This window comes from Microcebus murinus, chromosome 9, assembly GCF_040939455.1.
Source record: "Microcebus murinus isolate Inina chromosome 9, M.murinus_Inina_mat1.0, whole genome shotgun sequence".
In the NCBI taxonomy this organism is placed as follows: domain Eukaryota; kingdom Metazoa; phylum Chordata; class Mammalia; order Primates; family Cheirogaleidae; genus Microcebus; species Microcebus murinus.
This window is the reverse complement of record NC_134112.1, coordinates 41,596,566-41,621,114: the sequence shown is the minus strand read 5'-3', so window position 1 is coordinate 41,621,114 and position 24,549 is coordinate 41,596,566. Positions and strand designations below refer to the sequence as shown.

At 35.5% G+C, this 24,549-nt stretch overlaps 1 protein-coding gene across 1 annotated transcript in view; it reads left to right on the top strand.

Annotated features, from left to right (window-relative positions):
- The window catches only part of UMAD1 (UBAP1-MVB12-associated (UMA) domain containing 1), a 228,351-nt gene that overhangs the window by 129,512 nt on the left and 74,290 nt on the right, over nt 1-24,549 (top strand). Inside the window, exon 3 of the mRNA XM_012757065.3 lies at nt 12,739-12,812. Coding sequence (XP_012612519.1) covers nt 12,739-12,812 — 74 coding nt within the window. The remainder of the gene's footprint in view (nt 1-12,738; nt 12,813-24,549) is intronic.

Sequence of the window (24,549 nt, the reverse complement as noted above, 5' to 3'; positions counted from 1 at the left end):
AGCAAGGGCATCTACCATCAAAATCATGAAATTAACAATCAGAGCCATACACCCCATTATGTTTTGCCCCAGTGATGTCCTCTGTAGCAAAAGGATCCAGTTCAGAATCACATGTTGTATTTAGTTGTTGTGTCTCCTTAATCTCATTCCATCTTGAATAGTTCCTCAGTGTTTCCTTGACCTTCAATATCTGGGCATTTTTGAAGATCACAGGCTAATTATTTTGTAAAATATTCACCAATTTAGGTCTGTCTGACATGTTCTTGAATTATATTCAGTTTATAAATCAGGAATTTTTGTTAGGAATATCACAGAAGTTGTGTTCTCATTTCATCCTATCAGGTGGTGCACAACTACATTAATGAAGATGTTAACCATGATCACTTACTTAAGGTTTTGTCTACCAGATTTCTTCACTCTAAAATTACCCATTCTATTTTTATGACTAATATTTAGGGGCAGTGCCTCAGTATTATATAATATCCTCTTCCTCATCAACTTCACACTCACTAGTTTTAGCATCTATTTATGTTTCTCAGCTGAATTAATTTATTACTGTTATAGTTGCCAAATAGTGATTTTTTTTTTATTTCTTCATTCCTTCTCTGTTAGTCAGTTGGCATTCCATTACAAGGAAAAGTCTCCTCATCTTCTGACTTATTTATCCATTCTTTTATTTATATCAGTATGGGTGCATGGATTTCTGTGTTTTTAAGGGATTGTAATCTGTTATTGTTACTCATTTTAATGCTTCAAATATACTAGTTTTGGCCGGTGGGAGCCCCTACAAACTATCTTCTTTTTGTTTTTTTGGTTTTTGTTTTTTATACTCCAAAAGAACTACTTGATGACTTTTAAAAAATGTTCTGCTCACATAAATTGAGAAAAAAAATGATAAGCTCATCAGCCTTATAGGGAAACATATTTGGATAATGAGAAATAATGAATAAGCCCAAAATAATGTATTTAATTTTTGGAATGGTTTTGTGTTCTGTTGACATTTGAATATAGGTCCATTTACTATTTTGAGAGCTCAGGTCCCAACCCCACCTAAGCTCTCTAGCGCTTCATTCCACTACTACTGTCTCCCAGTGTGAGAAACTTTTTATGAATCACACTATTTGCTACAATCTTGGAATTAAAGGCTTAAAGATAAACATATTCTTTATCCTTTTCTTTCCAACTTCTTTTTGCTATGAGATGTGTAGGCAGATGCATGCTCTACAGATCAGTAGATGGCTATCCAGAGAAGTAAACAATCAATATTTCTCCTCTCAGGAAGCCTTGTTGGGAGAAATACTTCTTGCTCTTCCCTTAGCTTGAGAGGCTCTCTCTGTTGCCACAGTGCTCTGGTTTCCAGGAGCCTCACTCTCACGGGTGTTGGTGTGCTTTCTCAGAAGGTGAAGAGAGAAAACATGACATCCATAGGAGGGAGGAGTTTTGCCTCATTTTAACTTTGGTTGTGGGTAAAGTGTCTAAGTGGGAAAAGAGAAAAGATTTGGCTGAGACAAGTTGATTTGACCGAAGCAGCTACTCTTAAGACAACTTTGCATAACACAGCTTGTCAGCTAATATGTTTCTCTTTTACCATGCTAGTCCTCCAAGCCTTAAAAAAAAGTTACTGGAGGCTGGAATTTTTTTTAATGTGTTTTGCAATTAGGCACATGTCCAGTTGAATTCTATTCCCATTAAACCTACCCTCCAGAAAGCTGAATTTATTTGAAATCACTGAGTCATGAAGATATAAATACATAATGGGGATTTAATAAAATAAGTCTCATTTCAAGAATATCTAATTTATGAAACTAAGTGTAATACTGTGGAATTTGGTGGTAATAAATTAGAAATGCAGGTTTGAAGCACATAAACCATGTACGATTTTCGTAACTTTAAAATGGTAAATGTCTTTACTGTTTAACCTGTCTTGAAGTTAGCAGTTCCTTCTTTACAAACTGAAATCACTGCAGATTTTTTGAAACAGTACAGTTATTTTTAGAGGAATTTAAAAATCATAAATTTGTTGGCATGTATTTCTAATGTAGTAATAGGTTTTTTAAAAGTAGGTATTTTTAAAGTAGCCAAACACATATCTGTCAACTTAAAAATATAGCGTTGAATACAATAAGAGAGATAAAATACTATATCAGAATTGTTTTGGAATCTCAGCCTTTTTTTTTTTTTTTTTTTTTTTGAGAAAACGTCTTGCCACATTGCCTGTGTTGATCTTGAACTCCTGAGCTCAAGCAATCCTCCAGCCTCAGTCTCCAAATATCAGCCATCTTTATATTTAATGTAATTATCTCAATCTCATTGTAACTATATAGAACCCAGTGAAATTTCTTCTCTTTCTTTCTCCAGTGTATTTAGACACATATCAGTTTTCCTAATGCAGCATCAAAGTCACTATTGACTCCTTGCAATTTCCCTTTTTCTTCTTCCCTTCCAAACTTCCAGGAAGTGTTTCCAAGTATCTTATAGCTGGGCTACCCTGTCCTTCCTTATTGCAGAAATCTTGTCCAAACTTTACATTAGAGCTGTGATTGCTGATCTCTCTTTAAGCCTTTTGTTCAGCTTCTGCCTTTCATCCAAAGTGCTGTTAATAAACTTATTTCCTTTTACCAATAATAGTGTGTCCTCTTCAGCTTTCTTCATTTAACCAATAGTTTCATCAGAAACTTTAATTTTTCCAAGACTATCTGCCACCCTCCTCTTGACCATGCCAGGTTTGCCACAATACACCGGTCAAGAAACAGCCATTTAGGAAGGGCCTACCATGTGCCTACTTGGTGCCAGCCACTGTACCAGATGCTGAGAATATTGTGGCAAATAAACATGCCATTGTCCTTTTGGAACTGCTAGTCTAGTGGGAACAACAGCTATTGAACAAGTGAGTGCGTATAATTAACTGAGTGCAAATGCGTGAAGTGCTTTGGAGAAGGAGGAGAACATATGACTTAAAAAAGGGGCCTGGGTTTCACTGGGGGAGTCTTGATGTGGTGGTGGTGAAGTTGAGGTGTGAAGACTGATAGCTGATTAGCTGATTGAAATCTGGCTTGAACATTTTAGGCTAAAGGTGGACCCTGCTCTTTCCATCATCACTTTCACTCTGTAATCAAGCAAATTCTCATGCTATTTAGCCATGCCACCTGGTCACTTTCACCAGGTGCTTCTTCCTTCTTAATGAGCTCTTGCCTTTACGCCTTTCCATAATTCTGATTTTGTGGCATCAACCTCTTTTGGAGATTCTGAGGTCAAAGTTTTAAGTTGTTAGATTAGGATCTACCAGTGGCAGGTTCTCAAAGTCTACTCTGTCCATTGCCTCCTACTATGACCCTCTTCTCTTTTTTCTTCCCACAACTCCTCAGATTTTCTGTGATTTCTATAGGAAGGAGCATAAACCAGCAGTGGGGGATCTTAGAATATTTGTTGGTATTGAGCTGCTTCCTCAAACACCTGAATTTCATTGTCAGCAACTCCCCTCCCTATCCTAGTGGCATTAAGACGTAAGAGGATTAAAAATGCTCCCTCTTTAGAGGAAATTTAGGTATTTTGCATTAGATCATTAAAGAATATGTATATTAGCTCTGAAGTTTTACATAATCTATAATTGTGCTTCATCTGTTTACCTAATACTTTATATTTTAGATTTCTTGATTTATTTTAAAATTTCCATTTTGTCATTTGAAATTTTTCTAGGTTATAGCATATTGATATTTAGTATCACTAACACTGTGCTATACTGGTAGTATAAATAAGCTTGCAGATATACATCAACAGAGAAAACATTATTATACTGCTGTAGAGTTGTCAGAGTGTGCTCCTCTGATATTGGTTATTATTTTTTACTACAATGCATAGTAGCGGGACAGGTGGTCAAACTCTTTCTTATAGCCAGGTGGTAAGACCCTTTGTTGAGCCATAACCAATTAGAACAAAACAAAAACAAATTTTAAAAATACAAGTATTGACCAGTAGTAGACTTAACTTCCACCATTTTATTGTTTTGAATAAAGGAAAACACTTTCCTTATTTCTTAAATTTTTATATTTACTTATAGTAAAATACAAATAATAGAAGATTTACCATTTTATGCCATTTTGAAGTATGTAGTTTAGTAGTGTTAAGTACATTCACATTGTTGTAAAGTAGATCTCTAGAACCAAAAATGAAAGTCTGTACTCATTAAACAAAAACTCCCCAATCTCCCCTCCCACAAGACCCTGGCAACCACCGTTCTACTCTCTGTCTCTATGAACCCGATTACTTGAGAAAAAAAGATTGATACGCACTTGATCTGATGGGGTCACTTATTTTTCTGTGTAGAACACTCTGAGCAGAACTCCTGACACCAACCCATAATTTCACAGGTTTATTCTGTTGGTTGGAAACAGACTGAATACTCTGTGAGTGACTTGATGCTGATGTATCTCTAACCTGAGTTTGTATTATGAGAAATGCCACCTGTCACTTGCATCCACTATAGGCAGTACATGTGTTTGTCAGGATATCAGATACCCTGGTAGAGATGAGAGCCTATTTTTTTTTTCTCTTTACAAATTTAGGCTTTAAGCTATATTCTTTTCTTGTGGCAGTCCTGTTTGTTCTCAGCAGGGTCTATGGAGCCTGCTGTCAGTGGGCTGCTCAGAGTAACCCTTTGCGGCACTTTCTATTAGTAGTGTTTTGGGATCCATGCTGAGGAATGGTCAGCCCAACTTATTCTATAAGTAAATTTACTCTGATTTATCACAGATATTAACAGCAACAACAAAGAAAAATCTTTTCAAGGAAGATTTGTACAACATGATACAATATTGTACAAATGTACATGTATAAAATTAATTTGGCCTTTTCAGTTTCTAATTCTTCCAGCCTGGAAGTAGGAATGCCTAAGCTTAACTTTTTTTGACACAGTGTTAAATGGCTTAATTGATGTCTTTGGTTTGCTTCAAGAGCTTCCAGAAAAAGTATTACCCCATAGTTACAAAGTAACAGGACTCAGACCTAAAGATACCAGTGAATTGCAGGACAAGTTCAGTAAGAGCAGACTGGTGGGACTGATCAATGGACCTGACCTCAGTTAGATTTGTTGGTATTCTTACCTTCCAGAGTAAGTGCTCTTCAGTACTCAGTGTGACCCTAAGCTTTTAAAGCAGTAAGCAAGGTTTGAGCCATATGATTTTAATAGTAGTCACAAGGTTAAAGGTTAAAATCTGACATGCATAAAAGTTGTATAGAAATCATGTGTTAAAAAATTCACACTAATATCTTTTAAAGTAGATTGCCTGCTCTGTTGAACTCTTAGTTTAAAAGGTTTTTTCACACTTTAGCAACCATTTATAATTCTTTTCATAAGCTCTTTGTATGTATAAAGAATCATCTTTGTTACTGTCCTTCTTTTACCTACAGTTGAATCAACAGATGTGTATTGTCAGAATGATGCCTGTGTGCCAGTTGTATTCTGTCTATCCTTTGTGAATCTGGGCTGTTAATAATTTTGGTATGCTAATTTAATAGTGCTCAGTGCCATCTTTATTTGCTTCTCATAAAGAGGAACCCTCGTCTGCTGTTGGTGGGAATGCAAATTAGTGAAACCATTATGGAAAACAGTATGGAGGTTCCTAAAAAAAACCTAAGAATAGAACTACTATATGATTCAGTGATCCCACTGCTGGGTCTATTTCCAAAGGAGGTGAATTCAGTACATTAAAAAGTTATCTGCACTCCCAAGTTTATTGCTATTCACAATAGCCAAGATATGGAATCAATCTAAGTGTCTATCACTGTATGAATGGAACTGTGGTGCATCTACACAATGGAATATTATATGGCCACAAAAAAGAATGAAATCCTGCCATTTGCAACAACATGGATGGAACGTTGTGTTAAATGAGCCAAGCACAGGAAGACAAATCTTGTGTGTTCTCATTCATATGTGGGAGATTAATTAAAACAAATTAAAACAATTAAATTTAATTAAATTAAAACAGTTGCTCTCATGGAGATAGAGAATAGAATTATGGATACCAGAGACTGAGAATGGTAGTGGGGAGGAGAAGATAAAGTGGGGATAGTTAATGGGTGCAAAAATATAGTTAGATAATTAGAAACATGAACAATATTTGATAGCACAACAAAGTGGCTATAAACAATAAGTTATGGTATACTTTAAAAGAACTAAAAGAGTAAAATTGGAATGTTCCTAACATAAAAAAATAAGTGTCTGAGATGATGGTTACTCCAATAGCCCTGATTTAATTAACTTACATTGTATGCCTGTATCAAAACATTACATGTACCCTTTAAAACTATGACTATTATGTACCCATAATAATTAAAAATAAATATATATATGAAAAATAAATAACTTCTCTTTAATTCTAGTCAGCTTGAACCTTTTCCTACAGTTGTTTGCTATCTGCACTCCTTCCTCTATGGCTTAGCTCTTCCTATTCATGGCTTTTTTTCCCTTGAGGTTGTAACAGTTGTTAACAGAATCCTAACCAGGCTCCTGGGCAGGCCATGTCTTATGCAATTAGTACTTTTGCATTTTCTCTATTCCTCTTTACTTTATTATTGTGGAAAATGGGGATTAAGTAGACAGAATTAGGAAAAGCAGAGGGAAAACTAAAATGGGCTGGAGGATATTTACATGTAATGTGTATTATGCTGAATTGAATAATTCAAGTTTTGGTAAATACTGGGAAGCAACATGATATTGTGGAAGAATTTGACATTGTCAACAGACTTGGGTTCCAATACCAGATCTGCCTTTGTTTAATGGACATAATAAAGCCTAGCTCACAACACTGCCAAAGCATAAAGTGAGGCTACATGTAGGGCCTCTCTTAACACTCTCTCTGTCTTAGTCTGTTTGGGCTGCTATAATAAAATACAATAACCTGGTGGCTTAAAAACAACAAATTTATTTCTCACCATTCTGGAGGCTGAGAGGTCCAAGATCAAGGTACTGACAGATTTGAAGTCTGGTGAGGGCCCATTTTTTTGGTTCTTAGAAGGCATCTTCTTGCTGCATTCTCACCTTGCAGAAGGGGAAAACCTAGGTCTCTTCATCCCATAATAAGGGCACTAATCCCATCCATGAGGGTTCCGCCCTTATAAGCTAATCACCTCCCAAGGCCCCACTTCCTAATATCAACACATTAGGGATTAGGTTTCAACATAAGAGGGGTTTTTTGGTGGGGAGAGGAGGCAAACATTCAGTCCTAAGATTCTCCTGTGCTATTGATATGCTAATAGCTACAAGCAAAGGCAGAGAAGCAATTGACACCAACACTGACAACAAAACTATTATTTTGCCCCAACTCCCCTCCCTTCTTCTCTGCAATTAGTATTTAATGTTTTCTCCTTTAATTTTTAAAACAGCCTTATTATGTGTCATTATTTCCATTTTTCAGATGAGCAAATTGAGGCTCTGAGAGGTTAAGTAACTTGTACAAGGTCATAGATTTGGTAAAGGGTTTGAGTCAAGTTCTGTCAGATTTCAAAGCCAGGTTCTTTCCCCAGTGCCAGTCTGCCTAGAATAATGAGTGTGACTAAAGAATGAAAAGGAGTTAATGGTGTGGCCATTCCACTGTTCTTTCCACTACTTCACTTGGTGAATGACTAATAGGGAAACACTCCCAGAGGGTATTTGCATTTTAAAAGAGGAGCTCATTAACCTTAATGAATCTCTAATTGGTGGAATTTGTGGGGAAGATATTTTTAAGTACTGGGGCTTTCTCCTGTGTCTTCAAGGTGCCCAGCTATCCTTTTCTCCCTGGTCGATTATCAACTATTCTGGAATCAGAATTATGTAGTAGAATGCAGTCACATACTGCTAGTCTGCCCTACATGCATTAACAGTGAGTCATGAAGAAAATCATGGAAAGGAAAATAGTGTGGATTAGCATTGTGTAAAATGGATGTTCAAAAGCGAATAAATTTGGCCATATTGAGGGTCTTCTGAAGGAGTCGGGTAAAAATAACATACTTTATAGTCAATTTTAACTTCAGAAATGTTATATCAGCACTTCCCATGGTGTGTTAATGGACCTCTGCAGGATGTTTAATAAGTGTCAGGTGAATACAATGGCTCCATAGTCAAATACATAGTGAAAAAAATTTGAAAGGTTGTTTACGGCAGAATTTCTCAGAAGCTAAAGTGCATTAAAAAACAGCTGGAAGAGAACTCACACTCTGCAGATTTCTCTCTTACTTTTGACCATAGAAATATATTTTCCATGTGAACTCCTTGGAACCAGTGTTTTGTAAATTGCATTCTCAGGTATGGAGCCCTAGATAAATATGCTCTAATTAAAGAAGAGAAAAAGAAAACTATTTTCTGTATTCACAGCTTTTTGTGTGCAGGCAGGCTCCAACCCAGTCCACAACAGCCCACTTCCAGTCCTTTTGGGTTCAAGGGTGTGCCAATAATAACAACTCTCTTCCCGAGATGAGATCTGGCCAATTGAGGGGGGGGGGAAGGGGAAAGGAACAGATGGAGACCAAATTCTCATCTTTATTGCTTATAAAGCTGGTGTTGAAGAATGTGGCTTGTAACAGGGAGCAAACAGGTTTCCTAATCTGAATCCCAGAATTAGATTGAGTTCATTCGGTTATAGGATATGCTGGACTGGCCATGCTCCCCCAGATGGGAGGAGGTCTCTGCAGAGCATCTGACCAGGCAGCAACATGTCATCTGTGGGCCTTCCATTCTCAAGAGAAGGGCAATGAGAAGGGGCAGAACCATGTGCCACCGAGTCTTCCCAAACTCACTGACCAATGGATGTGAACGTTGAGAGAGAGGCCTGGGGTGAATGGTAATAGAACCCTCTCCACATGCAGAAGGCATAAGGAGTGGGAAGCAAGTGTCTATTCCCTTACCCACCTATCACCAACCCCTCCAGACAAGCCCTGTCTGGGTGAGCCAAGTAGGCATTTGGTTCCTCTCCCATCCCTGGGAGTTTCCCTCCTTTCCACCTTCCCCTATGTCTGGTACTTATTTCTCCTGTCCCTCAACCCATCTTCACCCAGTAGAATGGGGTCATGATGATACTCTAATGACCATCCCTTTCTCATCTCCTTATGTTGCTCAAACAACATTCAACTATTTATCCTAGAAAAGGTGGGATGCGTGCATTCTTCTAAAACAGGGATTGGGAAACTACAGCCTGCCACCTGTTTTTGTAAATAAAATTTTATTGGAACACAGCCACTTTCATTAGTTTACATATTTTCTGTGGCTGCTTGTGAACACAATGGTAGAGTTGTGAAGCTCTGACAGAGACCATATAGCCTGCAAAGGCTAAAATGTTTACTATCTGGCCCTTTACAGAAAATTTGCCAATCCCTTATCTAAAATATAGATGAGTTTCACTTCAGGCTTTTAAGTTCTGAAAGAGTTTCATTAGTATGTATATCATACATACATTAGTACCTTTATCTTTTGCTCAGTCTAAATGAATGGTTGTGGTGGTATAAGAGGAGTTTTTGTCTTTTATAAATTGTTGCTAGCCTTACAAACTTCTGGAAAAATATCAAAGGAACTGTGTGTCTGCTTTAAAGGGTTAGAAGGAAGGACAGAGGCTTGCTGTAGTCAGAAGTATTTGGTGTCACCATTGGAAAGGGAAGAAAACAGATAATCTGTGGGGCCTATGAAAGCAAAAAGGAGGAGAAAGAAGGGTTGGGGGGTGGGGGGGTGGGCAGGGCCTGGACCAGTACAAGATCCTGCCATCAGAGCTTCCTTTCCAAGCCCTTGGCTCTTCTTTTCACACCCTGTTCCCTAACTCTCTATTTATTTATATATTTATTTTATTTCAGAATATTATGGGAGTACAATTGTTAAGGTTATGTACATTGTCCTTGTTCCCTAACTCTTAATTGCTCCCACCTCAGCCCTCATCCACTGGAACCTTCCACCAGACCACAGAGATGTCAGGAGACCAGGTTCTGCTCCCATGTGACTGCTTCTACCTGGGAGACCCTGAGCAGGTCACTGAGTGCCTCTACCCTTCAGGGTTCACTCACCTGTAAACTAGGGGTGCAGGGCAGGGGGGTTATCTTACTGTGCTTGTCCAACAATAATCAGATGTGATGTTTTAAAAAAGTCTTTATTAAAGGTACAGTATTATGAAAATGTTGGAGTTTTTTTGTTCTTTTTGAATGATTGGCTGGCAAATGGAATTTTTAAATCTATCAAATCTATAAGTTAGAGTTAACTGATTATTTGAAAAACCAAAGTACCTTATTTCACATTTCTCACATCTGTTTTTATTTATTGTTAATGTATCTTTTATGTGGATTATAGAAAATATAGAAAATAACTGAATTTTTACCATGATAAAATAATTCTTCAATGGGAGAAAAGAAAACTTCAAAAGTTGTTTCATTGTGACCTGTTCTTTTCTATTTGTTGTTTGCTTAACTTTCATTTTGTGCCTTTGTTTATAGAGAAATAATCTTGCAGATGGCAATTTTCCTTGTAATCAGTTATTGTCCTATCTGAGTCATCACCAGACATGATATTTCAGTAAATAGTGATTCCACAATTGCTTCCAGGCAGATATGTTGTGTGAAGTCAAGAATACAAGCTGATAACCTAGTTTTGTAAGCAGTAGTGAGAAATGGAGAAAGTTTTGTATAGATACACACTAAGAAATCTGAAAATGGCAAAGGAAGCACAGATTTTGCTGGGTGATTTTAGCCAAATATAATGTTTGTGTGGCTGGGGATGAAACAGTAATTTTTTTAAAAGATAAATAATCTTTCTTAGAGTATATTACCTTTTATAGTGGGTTATACATATTTTCTTGTAAACATCATGCATGTGCATTGTTAAACACAGTCTTGACTGCACTGTATAGAGATTTGTATTGCTTTGGCTGCTCATGTTGTTGTGGTCTCATAACTATAACTACACTCCTTTTGAACTAAACATGTGCATTGTTTTCTCCACCTATAATTTTGGGCTTCTCTTATCCCTAAATTTCAGAAAGAAGGGGGATTTCTGATAATAATGCTCTTCATGATGTGCCAATAAATGGCAAGTGTAAATGATCTCTTTAAAAATCAATCAAAATTGTTGGACATCCTAGGTCACAAGACTAGGTGGATTTAGTTTTTTACTTAACAGTGATTAACTTTATTTCTACGGATATAACTCAAAAGTTCCTGGCACTTTTGTTTCAATATAATTTTTAAAAAATCAAAGTGGTATTTAATAAATTTACCTTTATAAAATAATTTGATTGATTGGTTGAGATGGGGTCTTGATCTGTCACGCAGGCTAGAGTGCAGAGGCACCAGCATAGCTCACTGCAGCCTTGAACTCCTGAGCTTCAAATATGATCCCACTTTAGCCTTCCAAGTAGCTGAGACTATAGACATGTGCCAAATATGTTTTAGATGGAAGGCACTGCTGTATGCTCCAATATAGTTTTTATTATATACCATTGTCTTATCTTGTGACAGTTTTATATTACTAAATAGGAAACTGCAAAGTCCACTGATTTATTCAACCAATGTTTACCAAACACCTTTTATATGGCCAACAATTACAGTGTTGCACAAAACTGAGGACAAAGCTGATAGGCTGGAATGCTCATTGAAGTTCTTGGGTTTTAAACATTTGGGGCAGTTAATTTACTTTAAGTAAATAAAGTACCAATTTAGTTCTTGCTTCTTGATTTTAGAATTAAATAGGATTGTATTTAATCCTTCAAAATTCTCATGAGGCTCTTTCTTGATTGTAGCCTTTGGTAAAACTAACTTTTGTGTTTCATATGGAAAAGTTAAGCTTAGCCAAGATCTTCATACTTTATTTCTAATCAAGACTCATGACCTTTTTTATATTAACAAATTCCTAACCTTTGGAGTCAGCCAAGCCATCATCCGTGAATTTGGTAATCTTCCCTGTTGTGGACATTCCTAAAATGGCTTAATTTTATAGAAAGAGCAATTTACAAATTGCTAAATTCACCTCTGATTATACTTCAAAGAAGTAGGCCAGTGGAGTCTCTACCTATCATGTGTTAATCATGGTCCATTAGTGATAATTAATAAAATAGGCCATTAGTAAATTAAACTACGCTTATACTTACCCAACTATGTGTCTGCCCTATATCCTTTGAGCTAGCCTAGTCACCAACTCATTTAGCAATATAGCCCACCCAGGCCTAGTCTTAGGAATCAAAGTGTTAACTGAAGGCTCACTTACTCATTTGTTCATTGTTCCTTCCTGTTGTAATGCTTGTCTTGCATTGGGTTAATTATTACATAGGAACATCTATATCTACTCCAACACAAATCCACAGAGACACAAACTTACAAAGAGTAAACCATAAGAAAAACGAATTTGGAAGATATTCATATCATAAAGTGTTTTTATATCAAATAATTTGCCTTATATTAAGTCATAAGCTTTCTTAGTTTATTTGGAATATGATTGATTTACAAAATATGAATTTATTTGATTTTTCCAGAATAAATCTATATAAAACAGGATATGTTTCTGGTTTAGGTTGTATATATATGTATTTATGGATGATTTATGAGACCTGTATAAATTACTGTTCTTAAAAATTAACTTGTTTACTTTGCAACAAAGAAAATAGTGGTTGCTTTCATTATGTGAAACACATAATAACAAAAAATATTTCAAACAAATAGAAGACAGTTTGGCCTTAATAGTATGGTAAAGTTTTTTCTGGTTTTTTATTTTTTCATTTTTTTGCCCCATAGGAGATACAGCAAATGAGCAAAGACTGTCAGCAAGAGGTAAAACTCCAGAAGTTGAAGGCAACCCACCACTGGAGGTAAGTGAAATACCGTTGAGAGTCCTTTGGGATAAAACTGAACTAGTTACTATGATTACATATTCTCTGATGATGAATAATAACTTCTGCTCTTGCTATGCAGACAGGTGCCTAGGTATGAAGACACAGATGATCTTCTGAAAGTTAGTGGATCATGGTACAGGGAGTGACTTCTCTTGGTACAGGGAGTGACCAAGCTTTCCCTAGTGCTGGAAATGGAAGCTTTCTGTTAATAAAAGAGGAATTGAGCCCTTAAGTTAAAATATTTAAACTATTTTAGTTAAGTGATTATTTTCTAATACATTTGAGTAAATAGTATATAAACCTATAGCGAAAGGTTTGACAATAACCCATTCAGAGCTATATTACCTTTTCTCTAGCATTAAAGTATAGTCTTTGAAAATGTTCTGAAGAAAAAGTAGGCTATTTGTGGTGCTTGTTCTTTTTCATATGAGGAAACTATTTGCTCTTTGAGGGTACTTAAAATGTAGTTAGAATACTGTTAATAATTATTATTTAATTTAATATAAATAATGCATATACTAATGTTAGTGTCTGTTAGTGTCTGAAATATATTTAATCACTGACATAATCATCTTTAAGACATAAGAGGAATGTTGACTTTTAGGGTGGAGAGAGTATTCATGAATTTTGAAACTTTCCCCGTGGTGTTACACCTCTGTCTATAGCACATGAGAGTATTGCTACATACAACCAGGACAGGGCTCTGGCCAGTTTGATTCACCATAATATCCCCAACACTTAGCAACAGAGTAGACAATCAAAAAAAATTTGTTAAATGAATAACTTAATACAATCATGAGTTATAAATGGAGAGTTACATTTATTTTAAAAAGAGAGATTTTTATTTTTTATATTCATATTTTTCACAGTGAGCAAATATTTTACAATCAAGGAAACAATTTATTTAAAAATGTGACATCGGAAGTAAATTCAGGAGGAGGAAGAAAAGAATCATCTTTCTCATAAAATTTTGTGTTCATTCTTTCAAGTATGCAACAAATATTTATTAAACACTGACTATATGAAAGGCACTGTGCAAGATGCCAGATACATAGTGGTGAAACTAACATATACAGGGACAAAGAAAAACGTTCAGCTTATGCATTGAAGTAGCTTGATCTCTTTCATTTATTCAGACATTTAGTTGAATAAATCATTCAACTAATAATGCTGACCATGTGTAGAATCTCTGACAGGACATAAAGGTTTATGTATTTGGGGATTTGGTAAATGACTACAAGAATGGTTCAGAAATCATCCATGACTACTTATCATGCAAATGCCACTTGTCATGACTACCTCAGCTAAAGTGCCCCCCTTCACTATCACATAACCCTGTTTTATTTTGTCCATCACATTTATCACTATCTCAGATTATTCATTTGTTTACCATCTGCCTCCCTTGACTAACTAGAATGAAAACAGACTTTGTATGCCTAGAATAGTGTCTGGTACATAGGAGGTGCTCAGTAAATACTTGTTAACTGATAATCTAGATTTCATTTGGTGTCATCATCCATCTGCCAGGATGCTTAGTCAGTGTCTTGGTCTGTTTGACTACTGTAACTAAATGCCATAAACTGGGTGGTTTGTAAGCAGCGGAAATATTTTTATTTAGTTCTGGCGGCTGGAAAGCCCAACACGAAGGCACTGGCAGATTTGGTGTCTGGTGAGGGCTCGCATTTTGGTTCATGGATGATGCCTTCTCACTGTGTCTTCACATGGTAAAGGGAGAATTCTGGTTTCTTCAGCCTCTTATAAGGCCACTAATCCCATTAATGAGGGCTCCACCCTCATGACCTAATCACCCCTAAAGGCCCCCACCTCCTAATACAATCAGCTGGGCGATTAGGTTTCAACATAGGAATTTTGGGGAGGGGGGGGATACAAACACTCAGACCATAGCAGTTATGTGACTTATTAGAAATGTCTGCAGAACTTGATTATTTTTCAAAGTTGATTCATTGGTAGAAAGAATTCCAAGATTAATTCTTAAGGAAAGAAAACTTTTAAGATTATGATCCCTAGAGATTTGAAACTAGCTCAATATTGTGCTACTTTCTAGTTTCTCCGTTGATATAATCAATTGTTAATTATTAAGGCTGGATGCATATACTTATGCTGTAACAGATATTTCAAAAATGCCTTCTATCTGCATAGCTCCTGGGCAATGGAACGACAGTGTTTGCTATCAGAGAGCTCACTGATGAGCAAAAAAGACTCAGGCAACACAACAAAGTGACTACAGTCAACAAGTTAGGGAATACTTTAAAATAACTAAAAGGGTAGAATCATGATGTTCCTACCACAAAGAAATGATAAATGCCTGAAGTAATGGCTACCCCGATTACCATGATTTCATTATTACACATTGGATGCCTGCATCAAAACATCACATGTACCCTGTAAATGTATACAACTATTATGTACCCATAATAATTAAAAATAAAATAAAAAAATAAAAATAAGTACAAGTTCTATGTAGAGGCTGATGACTCCCAAATTATATCTCTACTCAGACCTCTCCCCTAAGTTCTAGATTATATCCAACTGCCTGCGTAACATTTCACGTACAATTTTCTAGGTAGTTCAGCCTTCACTTGACCAAAGAAGGAACTACTGATTCCTGGCCCCACCACTCTGAATCTTCTCTCTGCCCAAGTCTTTATCATCTCTTTTTAATATCATCATCCTCTATCTCTGGTTTAGAACCAACCCCTGCGGGACCCTTGGCACCTCTCTTTCCCTCACGCTCCATTTCCAGTCCGTCAGCAAGTGCAGTCATCTTGGCCTCTGTATCTGGAATCTGTGTCTCTACATAGCCACTATTAGGACAGTATAGACCACTACTTTTAGCAGGCCTCCATTCTTCCCCCTTAAGCCCATTCTCTACATAGCAGACAGAAATATGTCACATCACGTCACTCCTTGGCTTATAATCTGCTGGCCGTCCACTGTAACTAAAGCAAACACTAAGTTCCTTACGGTGGGCTACTGGAGCCCCACGCTCTCTCCACGCCTCCATCCCCATTCCCACGTGCCAGCTGCCTTTCTGTCCCTTGATGATGTAAAGCTCTTTCCCGTCTCAGCCTTTGTATTTGGTAGCCCTTTTTTAAAAAATTCAGAGTTTCACTTGGTTCCTTCCTTATCATGCAAGTGCCACTTGTCATGACTACCTCAGCTAAAGTGCCCCCCTTCACTGTCATATAACCTTGTTTTATTTTGTCCATCACATTTATCACTATCTCAGATTATTCATTTGTTTACCATCTGCCTCCCTTGACTAACTAGAATGAAAACAGACTTTGTATTCCTAGAATAGTGTCTGGTACATAGGAGGTGCTCAATAAATACTTGTTAACTGATAATCTAGATTTCATTTAATGTCATCATCCATCTGCCAGGTTAAAGACCTAAATGTCATCTTGACGCATTCTTCTCACCTCCTTATCAAATCTATCATCAAGTCCTATTGATTCTGCCTACCAAATACCTTCCAAATCTGGTTTCTCCTACCCCAACTAGGTCTTCATCTGTTCACTAGACTATTATTAGAGATGAGCAGTTTCTTCCCCAAATCTCTTTCTAAAAAAGGACAGCAGGTTTTGTTACTTCCACACTCAAAAAATTCCTTGAAACCTGCATAATAAAGCTTAAACTCCCTGTTAAACCCTTCCTATGTGAATCTTTTTCTCTGCTTTCCCAGCCACAGATAACCTCAATGTCCTCTTAATACTTATGCTGTCTTATTTGACTTCACTACAGTTCGAGTTCCTGGAAGGCAGGACTGCACCTTAATTAGCTTTATGGCCTCAGCAACTATCACTCTGTTGGACACGTGATGTGGCGTAAATGCCCTGTCAATGATTTCTGGATAGATCAATGAATAAATAAGGGATCCACTTATATTCATTAAATTCTGTTTTTTACTTTACATTATAAACACATAGGTCTATCTCTTCTCACTGTAAAAAAAGGATTTTCTTACATTGAAAAAAATCTGTTAATTTGCATTACTTTTGGCACTCTTACCATATTAGCAAGGAAAAGTTTAGTAACTTCAGTTCATTTTTTTTTTTGCTTCATTTTTAAAAATACATCTCATTAAGAAATTGTAACTATTGTACTAACAGGAAAGATTCTCATTTTAATTTTTAATGACTATACAAGAAATGTTTAAATATTATTTATAATGATAACAGAGTTGGTAAATTAGTATTGGTTCCATAAAGCTTAAAAATACCCTGTATAGTTGCCAAAATATACTTGCTTTTCTAAGGAATCTTTGGAAAAGGTAGGTTTTAGTATACCAAAATAGGTTTTTTTGTGAATTCAGATAAATATCAGATTGCCTAACTATTTTTAAGGAATTGTGTTAGATATGACTGGTAGGGAGAATATAAAGATATGTAAGAGTCAGTGACTCTCACAGATGCAAGAATTCTCCATCTATTCATGGAAAATTAGAAAATTCACCAAGTCACGATATTGTAACATAGAATAAAATAAGTTCTTGAGCTCCATAACTACAAAGATAACTGACATTTATTTCTGTGGGGGAAGGAATATCTTCAGAAAGGCATCAGGCATTAAATGAGCTTTGAACCATGAATAATTTTGTCTAATTACCTGATGAATTTTATATGATTAAAAAGTTCCTAAGAAATGAAATTCTTCGTTAAGAACATTTTAGAAATACAGAGGCAAATCCTAGACAAAACCGTTTTACACACATGAATCTCAACGACAGACAATAAAGGGTTAAAAAATGAAATGAATATAACTTGGCCTATGATCCGGTGTAGTTTTAATGGCAGTTAAAATATTTTGTTAAGTAGTCTGTGATATTTTTCCACACATTTTATAGCCCAACTATGTTTCAAAGCCATGTTCCCTATCCAAGTACCTCTCTCAGCATCATGGAAATTCTAACATCTAGATAGAATAGATTTTGAAAAAGGGGTCTGGTTTGAACATCAGATAGGTTAATTTTTATAAAGTGGCTTATGAGAAATTTTAATAATTTACACAAAAGATGTCTATAAAAAGTAGCAAATTGATTTACATTAAATAATTGGGGGGATTTTGTAGTTTGTAAAACTGACAATAGTATAGTATAGCATCCAGAAAAATCATAATTTTTCAGTATTTCCTGGAGGGTTCATTTATCTCTTTTTGTTCCCCTCCTAAAGTAGTTTAGGGGTTCTCTCAATAATAACTTATTAATAGTTAATCTTGTTTCTACTTTATAGTTTCCTGTATATGATCCTAAGATATCATCACCTAAATTAGGATAACTAATTATCATTGAACTATCTAGTCATCAAAATGTGATTTTTCTGAAGTTGTGCTTTAGTTCATGTTTTAAGAGTAATTTGTAACTTTTAATAAAATTCACCATATTTTTGGTGTGTATAGAGTGAGCTCCTATAAACTCACTTTTGGGCTTATTATTATAAAATGAAAGTCATGGCCAGGCATGGTGGCTCACCAGCCTAGGCAACACAGGGAGACCCTGTCTCTACAAAAATTAAAAAAAAAAAAAAAAATTAGCTGGACTTGGTAGCACATGCCTGTAATTCCCAGCTACTCGGGAAGCTGAGGCAGGAGGATCACTTGAGCCCAGGTGTTTGAGGTTGCAGTGAGCTATGATTGTGCTTTAGCTTGGGTGATGGTATAAGACCTTGTCTCTATTTAAAAAAAAAAAATATTTAAAGTCATATTAGCCTCTAGGACTTGGGGGGGAAAGTTACAATTTTAACTAATTATTCATTTACAGGATTATCCGCATCTTTTTTTTTTTTTTTTTTTGAGACAGAGTCTCACTTTGTTGCCCAGGCTAGAGAGAGTGCCGTGGCGTCAGCCTAGCTCCCAGCAACCTCAAACTCCTGGGCTCAAGCAGTCCTGCTGCCTCAGCCTCCCGAGTAGCTGGGACTACAGGCATGTGCCACCATACCCGGCTAATTTTTTCTATATATATTAGTTGGCCAATTAATTTCTTTCTATTTATGGTAGAGACGGGGGTCTCGCTCTTGCTCAGGCTGGTTTCAAACTCCTGACCTCTAGCGATCCGCCCGCCTCAGCCTCCCAGAGTGCTAGGATTACAGGCGTGAACCACCTATCCATATCCTTTTGTTTCTTCTTTTTTTCTGTATAGCCCTTCTGGGTAAACTTGATAGTTGTAATGACTTTGCAGCTACTTACTGTCTTCTGCAGTCTAGGAGCCTGTCACAGCTCAGAGAGATAAACCTACAGATTTGTAGGGGGCCTGGTTTTGAGCTTTTACCATTATGACTCATCTCTTAAGGAGAATAAACATTACAAGCAAGCAAGTAATCATTCTTTTCTAATTTTTGGTCTCGCAAAGTATTTTATATTGTGAAAACTAGAACCTTATTAGCTACTGATTTAACAGTTACCTGGTTTTTTTTTTTTTTTGGTTTTGTAGATGTGTTTTGGGAGTTGTGAATATGTAAGTTTCAGTTTTTAATATAACTATATCTAATTTTGGTGACTGTGAATTTTAACCTAGTTTTAGCAGATATTTTTAGATTAAGTGTTTATGAACTTAAATTTCTTATATTTGTAACTGCAAAAATATTTTTAAAATTTGCCCTTATTTTTGATCTCTAAGACTAAGAAATATTTTTATTTATCTACTTATTTTTATTTACTTACTGGGCTAAAGATAATAAAATACAAAAACAAGCCGATAAAAAACTCCCCACAAAACCATAATTCCATTAGTGTATTTGTATTGGATGATAACTAACTCACATTTGCATATTGAGACACATATAAAATAATAACTAACAGATGGTATAGCTGCAAAGTAAGATTTATAAAGATTATTATCAGCTGGTGGTATTGAGACACTCCTGTGGTTATAATGACAGAAGACACAAAAAAATTATTTATAATAATAAACTGTGACACTAATATCTCCCCACAACTTGTGTTAACCAAAGTAGCTTATTGCTTATTTAATATAAATTTGTTAATGAAGACTTAAACAATAATCCTATGGCCAATTTGTATTAGGAAATTTAATAGACAGCAGTTACAAAAACAGTAAATAAGATAGTAGCAATAACAATAAAAACTGTTTTGCTAAACTTGTTAGGTGCATGATATTAGAATTTCTGGAAGGTAATGTAGGGATTTAGGGGACTTTGTTTATTCAGGTAATTTCAAGTGCACTCTAACTCTAGTCCTCAGTGGTAACTTTCAAATACTGTACAATTGTAAACAAAAGTGTGAGTACTTTTGTGCTAGGTATGGAAGCTGCACTGTGTATGTATAAATAGTTGAGTTACATGTGGAATTCATAATTCAGTAATTTAGGGAACAACGTTTTTTTATTCCATTCTTTTTTATTTTTAATTGACAAAAATTATATATATTAATGGGGTATAATGCAATGTTTTGATATAATTTTATAATGTGGAATGATTAAATCAGGCTAATTAACAAATTCATCACCTCACATACCATTTTTTTATGGTGAAACACTTAAAATCTACTCTTTCAGTGATTTTGAAATATACAATGCATTATTATTTGTTATTTACCATTCTGTATAATAGATCACTAGCTTATTCCTCCTGTCTCACTGAAACTTTGTACCCTTTAATCAAACATTTTCCTCTTCCCTATCCATCCTGTTTCCCCAGCGTAAAAGTTGACTTTTTGAAAAAGATATAGAATGCATGTCTTAATGAAACATGTTAATTTTTCTTCTGATGTGTTTTCATACTTATGTCTTTCACAGAGCTGTAGGAGGTTTTAGACTCTGTAGGGACCAATTTCCTTGTTGTTTTTATTTCAGATAGTTATAAAAATGAAGGAAAATATCTTGGAACTTTGTGAATTCCACATGATGCAAACTTTGGTTACCATTCCTTAAAAGAAGAGAATAAGATTAGTGCATTACAAACTGGGTTTTGTGTGGAGAAGAATTGGGGGTGTAGGAAAAAGGAGACTGGAGGGGGTGGTTCTCAAGAACAATTTCAACAATTTAGGAAAAGTTCTGTTGGATCCCACGATTTTGGTTTTAAGAATATTTTAGTATGACATGGTATATAAATATATATATTTAAAGTGTTAGGTATATAAAGATTATAAAACTGTTTATCCTCATAAGATATTCATAGCCCAAATACAAATATAATGGATATTGATATGGAAGGCAGATTAAATTGGTACAATTATTTTTGGAAAGCATTTTGGCAATTAGTATTAAGAGCCATAAAGATGTTAATGTACTTTGACAGTAATCCCACTTTTAGGATTCTGTTCTAAGAAAATAATCTTTTAAATCCACAAGTTTTAGGTGCAAAAAAGATGGCATATTTACTCAGTAGAATATTTTTCAGTTTTCATAAATGACATTGATGATGAGTTTTCAATAAAAGATAGAGTACTTGGTTTGATAATTTTAGTTAAAATATCTACAAAATTATATGCATAGTATGATTGCTGCTATGTAAAAACTGCAGAAAAATATGATGTAATACATTAAAAAAAACTGAGTAGTTGCATTTGGGATGACAGATATATAGGTTAATTCATTCTTTCCAATGTTCTGATCTTCCAATTTATCTACAATGAGTGTATCTTATATTTTAAATGACAGTAATGTTGGTGATGAGGAAATAATATATGCACTCAAGGACAGTTTTTGCTTAATAGAAGAACTATTTGTATAATAATAAAACAGTAGAACAATCTATTGAGGATGATCTTTAAGGAGATATGTTTGCACTTTCCTGCCTGGGCTCATTTAGGTGTAAGAGCTCTTAATTAGTTGATCACAGAGCACCACATCTGATCAATATTTGTCAAAACATCTGTCCCCTGACACCCAGGGACCTTTCCAACAGGGAGAAGAGTGAGGTAACTTGGAGGTTATTCTTCATTTCTCATTGGATATTGCACAGCCCAAACTTTTTCTCATTAATCAACCTGTCAGTGTCATTGTGCCACTTATAAAGGCATATTTTTTCCTCAAAAAAGTTTGTGGGCCTATTCATTTGAAAATGTATTGTCTAAAGATCTCACTTCTTCTGTTATATCTATGATGCTGGGACTCTTAATTTGAAAATACTAATTTCTACCTTTATAAAAATTAGTTTATGAAAATAAAAGTTTATCAGAGCAATGCCAGGATTTGTATTCCTTCTTTGTCTCTCCTAATATAAAAACCCTTTGTCATTTCTGATTTCTTTGGGAAGTGAAGCACAGTTAGATTATTGCACGGTTTCACTTGAACAGTAGATTTAATTCTTTGATGTGTTTATCCTCTTATGCAGGATACCTTTTGGTAAGAAGATTTTGTAGAATGCATTTCTCCAACCTTCATTTTCTCTGAATTGCTGGGTGATATAATAGAATAGAAAGTACACTTTTGCTGGACTCCTTTGCTCGCTAAGTATATGATTTAGGTCACATTGCTAAGCTTCTCTTCAACTTCAATTCGTGAAGTAGGTGGATTAGATACAATGTCTGAGATCGCTTCTTCCCCAGAAGTCATGGCTCTTGACCTCTTTGGAAAACAAATTGAGGTTTTGCCACCAAATGCTAACCTCTATAGTACTGCTTTGATGGGGGAGGGAGGAATGAGGGTCTGCTGCATAATGAAGAGATTTTAGGCATTGATTAATCAAGCTTTACGCCTGTTAAGAAGGAATAGTTCAATAGTCCTTGCAGGTAAATTGTCAGACTGCAAAAATCACTTCAAAGATCCTTGCTCTCACTAACAAAGTATGTTTTGGGAAATGATAAATTCAGCCACTGGTAAAGGACAATAAAAGATACTTTTTATTATTTTTTTCCAGTCTATAGACTCCTGATTTTTATGTTTGACAATCAGATTAGCATAGGTTGTTTGCCCAAAACACTGCCAAGATAAACTTACCTAAGGCCTGCTTATCAAAGTTTGTAAAGGTCTTTTTCTTAACTTCAAATTTGTACATTTTTGTTTCCATTACATCTGTGTCACAATTTCTGTTTTCCTGGAAAAAAAATTATAATTAAAAGGTCATAATTCTGGTGCTTTCCTCTGGCTTCCATTAGGGTTAACTAGCACATTGAAACATAATGTTCATTCATCCAGCCAGTGAGGCCAAACCATGTGAGGTATGAGAACTGCCCCTGTTTCCATCCAAACTGCACATATGGTGTGGGTAAGCCAGTAATGTGAGTTTTATGCAATGTTTCTGCTCATGTACACAGTCTGTTGCTCAGCACCAATCATTCCCTGCCAGAAACCCGCTAACCTGCTGCTTTTGTAGCTCTGCTTGATGAAGCTAGGTAGCTTAAAATGATCACAATGATATTTAATTCTAGCAATCTTAGTTTGTTAAAGTTGTAGAACATTAACTGCCTACCTCATTTGCTGATTGATCACAATTGATTGCAATTAGAATCAAAGGACTAGAAGCTTCCTACTGCATCGCATGAAGCTACATTAGATCCAATATGTTAATTATACATATTTAGAAGGAAAACCAAAATGTGGAAATACTAGCTTTTTGCTTACCTAATCTAGTTTTCTGTCTCTAATTTAGAATTATTATTTTAAAAACCGAATAGAATATTCTGTGTATACTTTGGTAGTCACTTTGTTGCCATTGTTCCCAGTTTTCACGTTAGTAGGTTTAAAAACCACATATCAGCAGGGTGAGAGGTCCATGTTGGGAGAACAACTGTTCCCGATTTCCCACAGCCATCTTTTTTTTCTAATTCCCTGTTTTTTAATTAGTAGCAAATGGTCCTTATTTTGTCCTCCTTTGGTTCATATTACAGTCGTAACTTCTCGAGACTATATAAAGAGTTCAAATTAAAGTACAACCACATTTATGGTGTCGTCACACACTAGAGAATTCCTTGTTGAAGGATAAATTTCATCTGTGTCTTCAGGCAATGGAAAAGTAGCATGCAGGTATGTACGTAGTCTAATTGACATTGTCTGAATATTCTTCTTTGTACCTACTATTCTTCTTGTGACTCTGCCTACAAGAGTGCACCAGCATGAATATATAGGAAAAAAATCATGATTTAGTTAAGCTCAGCTAAATTTACATAGATTTTACATTTCTTCAGACCTAGCAGACCCATTCCTTACTGTGTGTCAGACTTTTTGTTTGTTCATTAATGAACTTCTGTGTTCTTTTTACTCTGTTCAATAATTGAGATTAATTTTCATGCAGACAAGGACTGTTTAATATCTACTTTTGGGATGTCTTATTCTTAGGAAAATACCTTTCACATGTCACCTTTTAAATTAGTTACAAAGTCAGTATGGGTGTGAGTTCATAAATTTTTTTCTAATACCAGATATGTAATAGAAAGATATATATACTAGAACCTCCTAATATAAAAGTTAAAGCCATAATTTTTTTTTTTTTTTTTTTTGGTGGATGGTAATAGCAACCCACATTTTCTCTGCTTTTTTGTGCCACTTGCAGAGGGAGAAAAGACTGGCGTATATTATGCCTAAGAGCACAGCGATGGTGGACTGAAGTACCATTTACATAATAAAAAGCATATTAAAACTTTCTCAGAACTTTTTAACTGAAAAGAGTCAGTAACCCATTGCATAGCCCTACTTATTAGGTTGGTTTCTGTTGGAGAATAGTTTGAAGAACATGCTGTTTATTTTTTCATCAAGATATTCTGGGATTTATGACTAGCTCAAGCCATCCCATTGGAG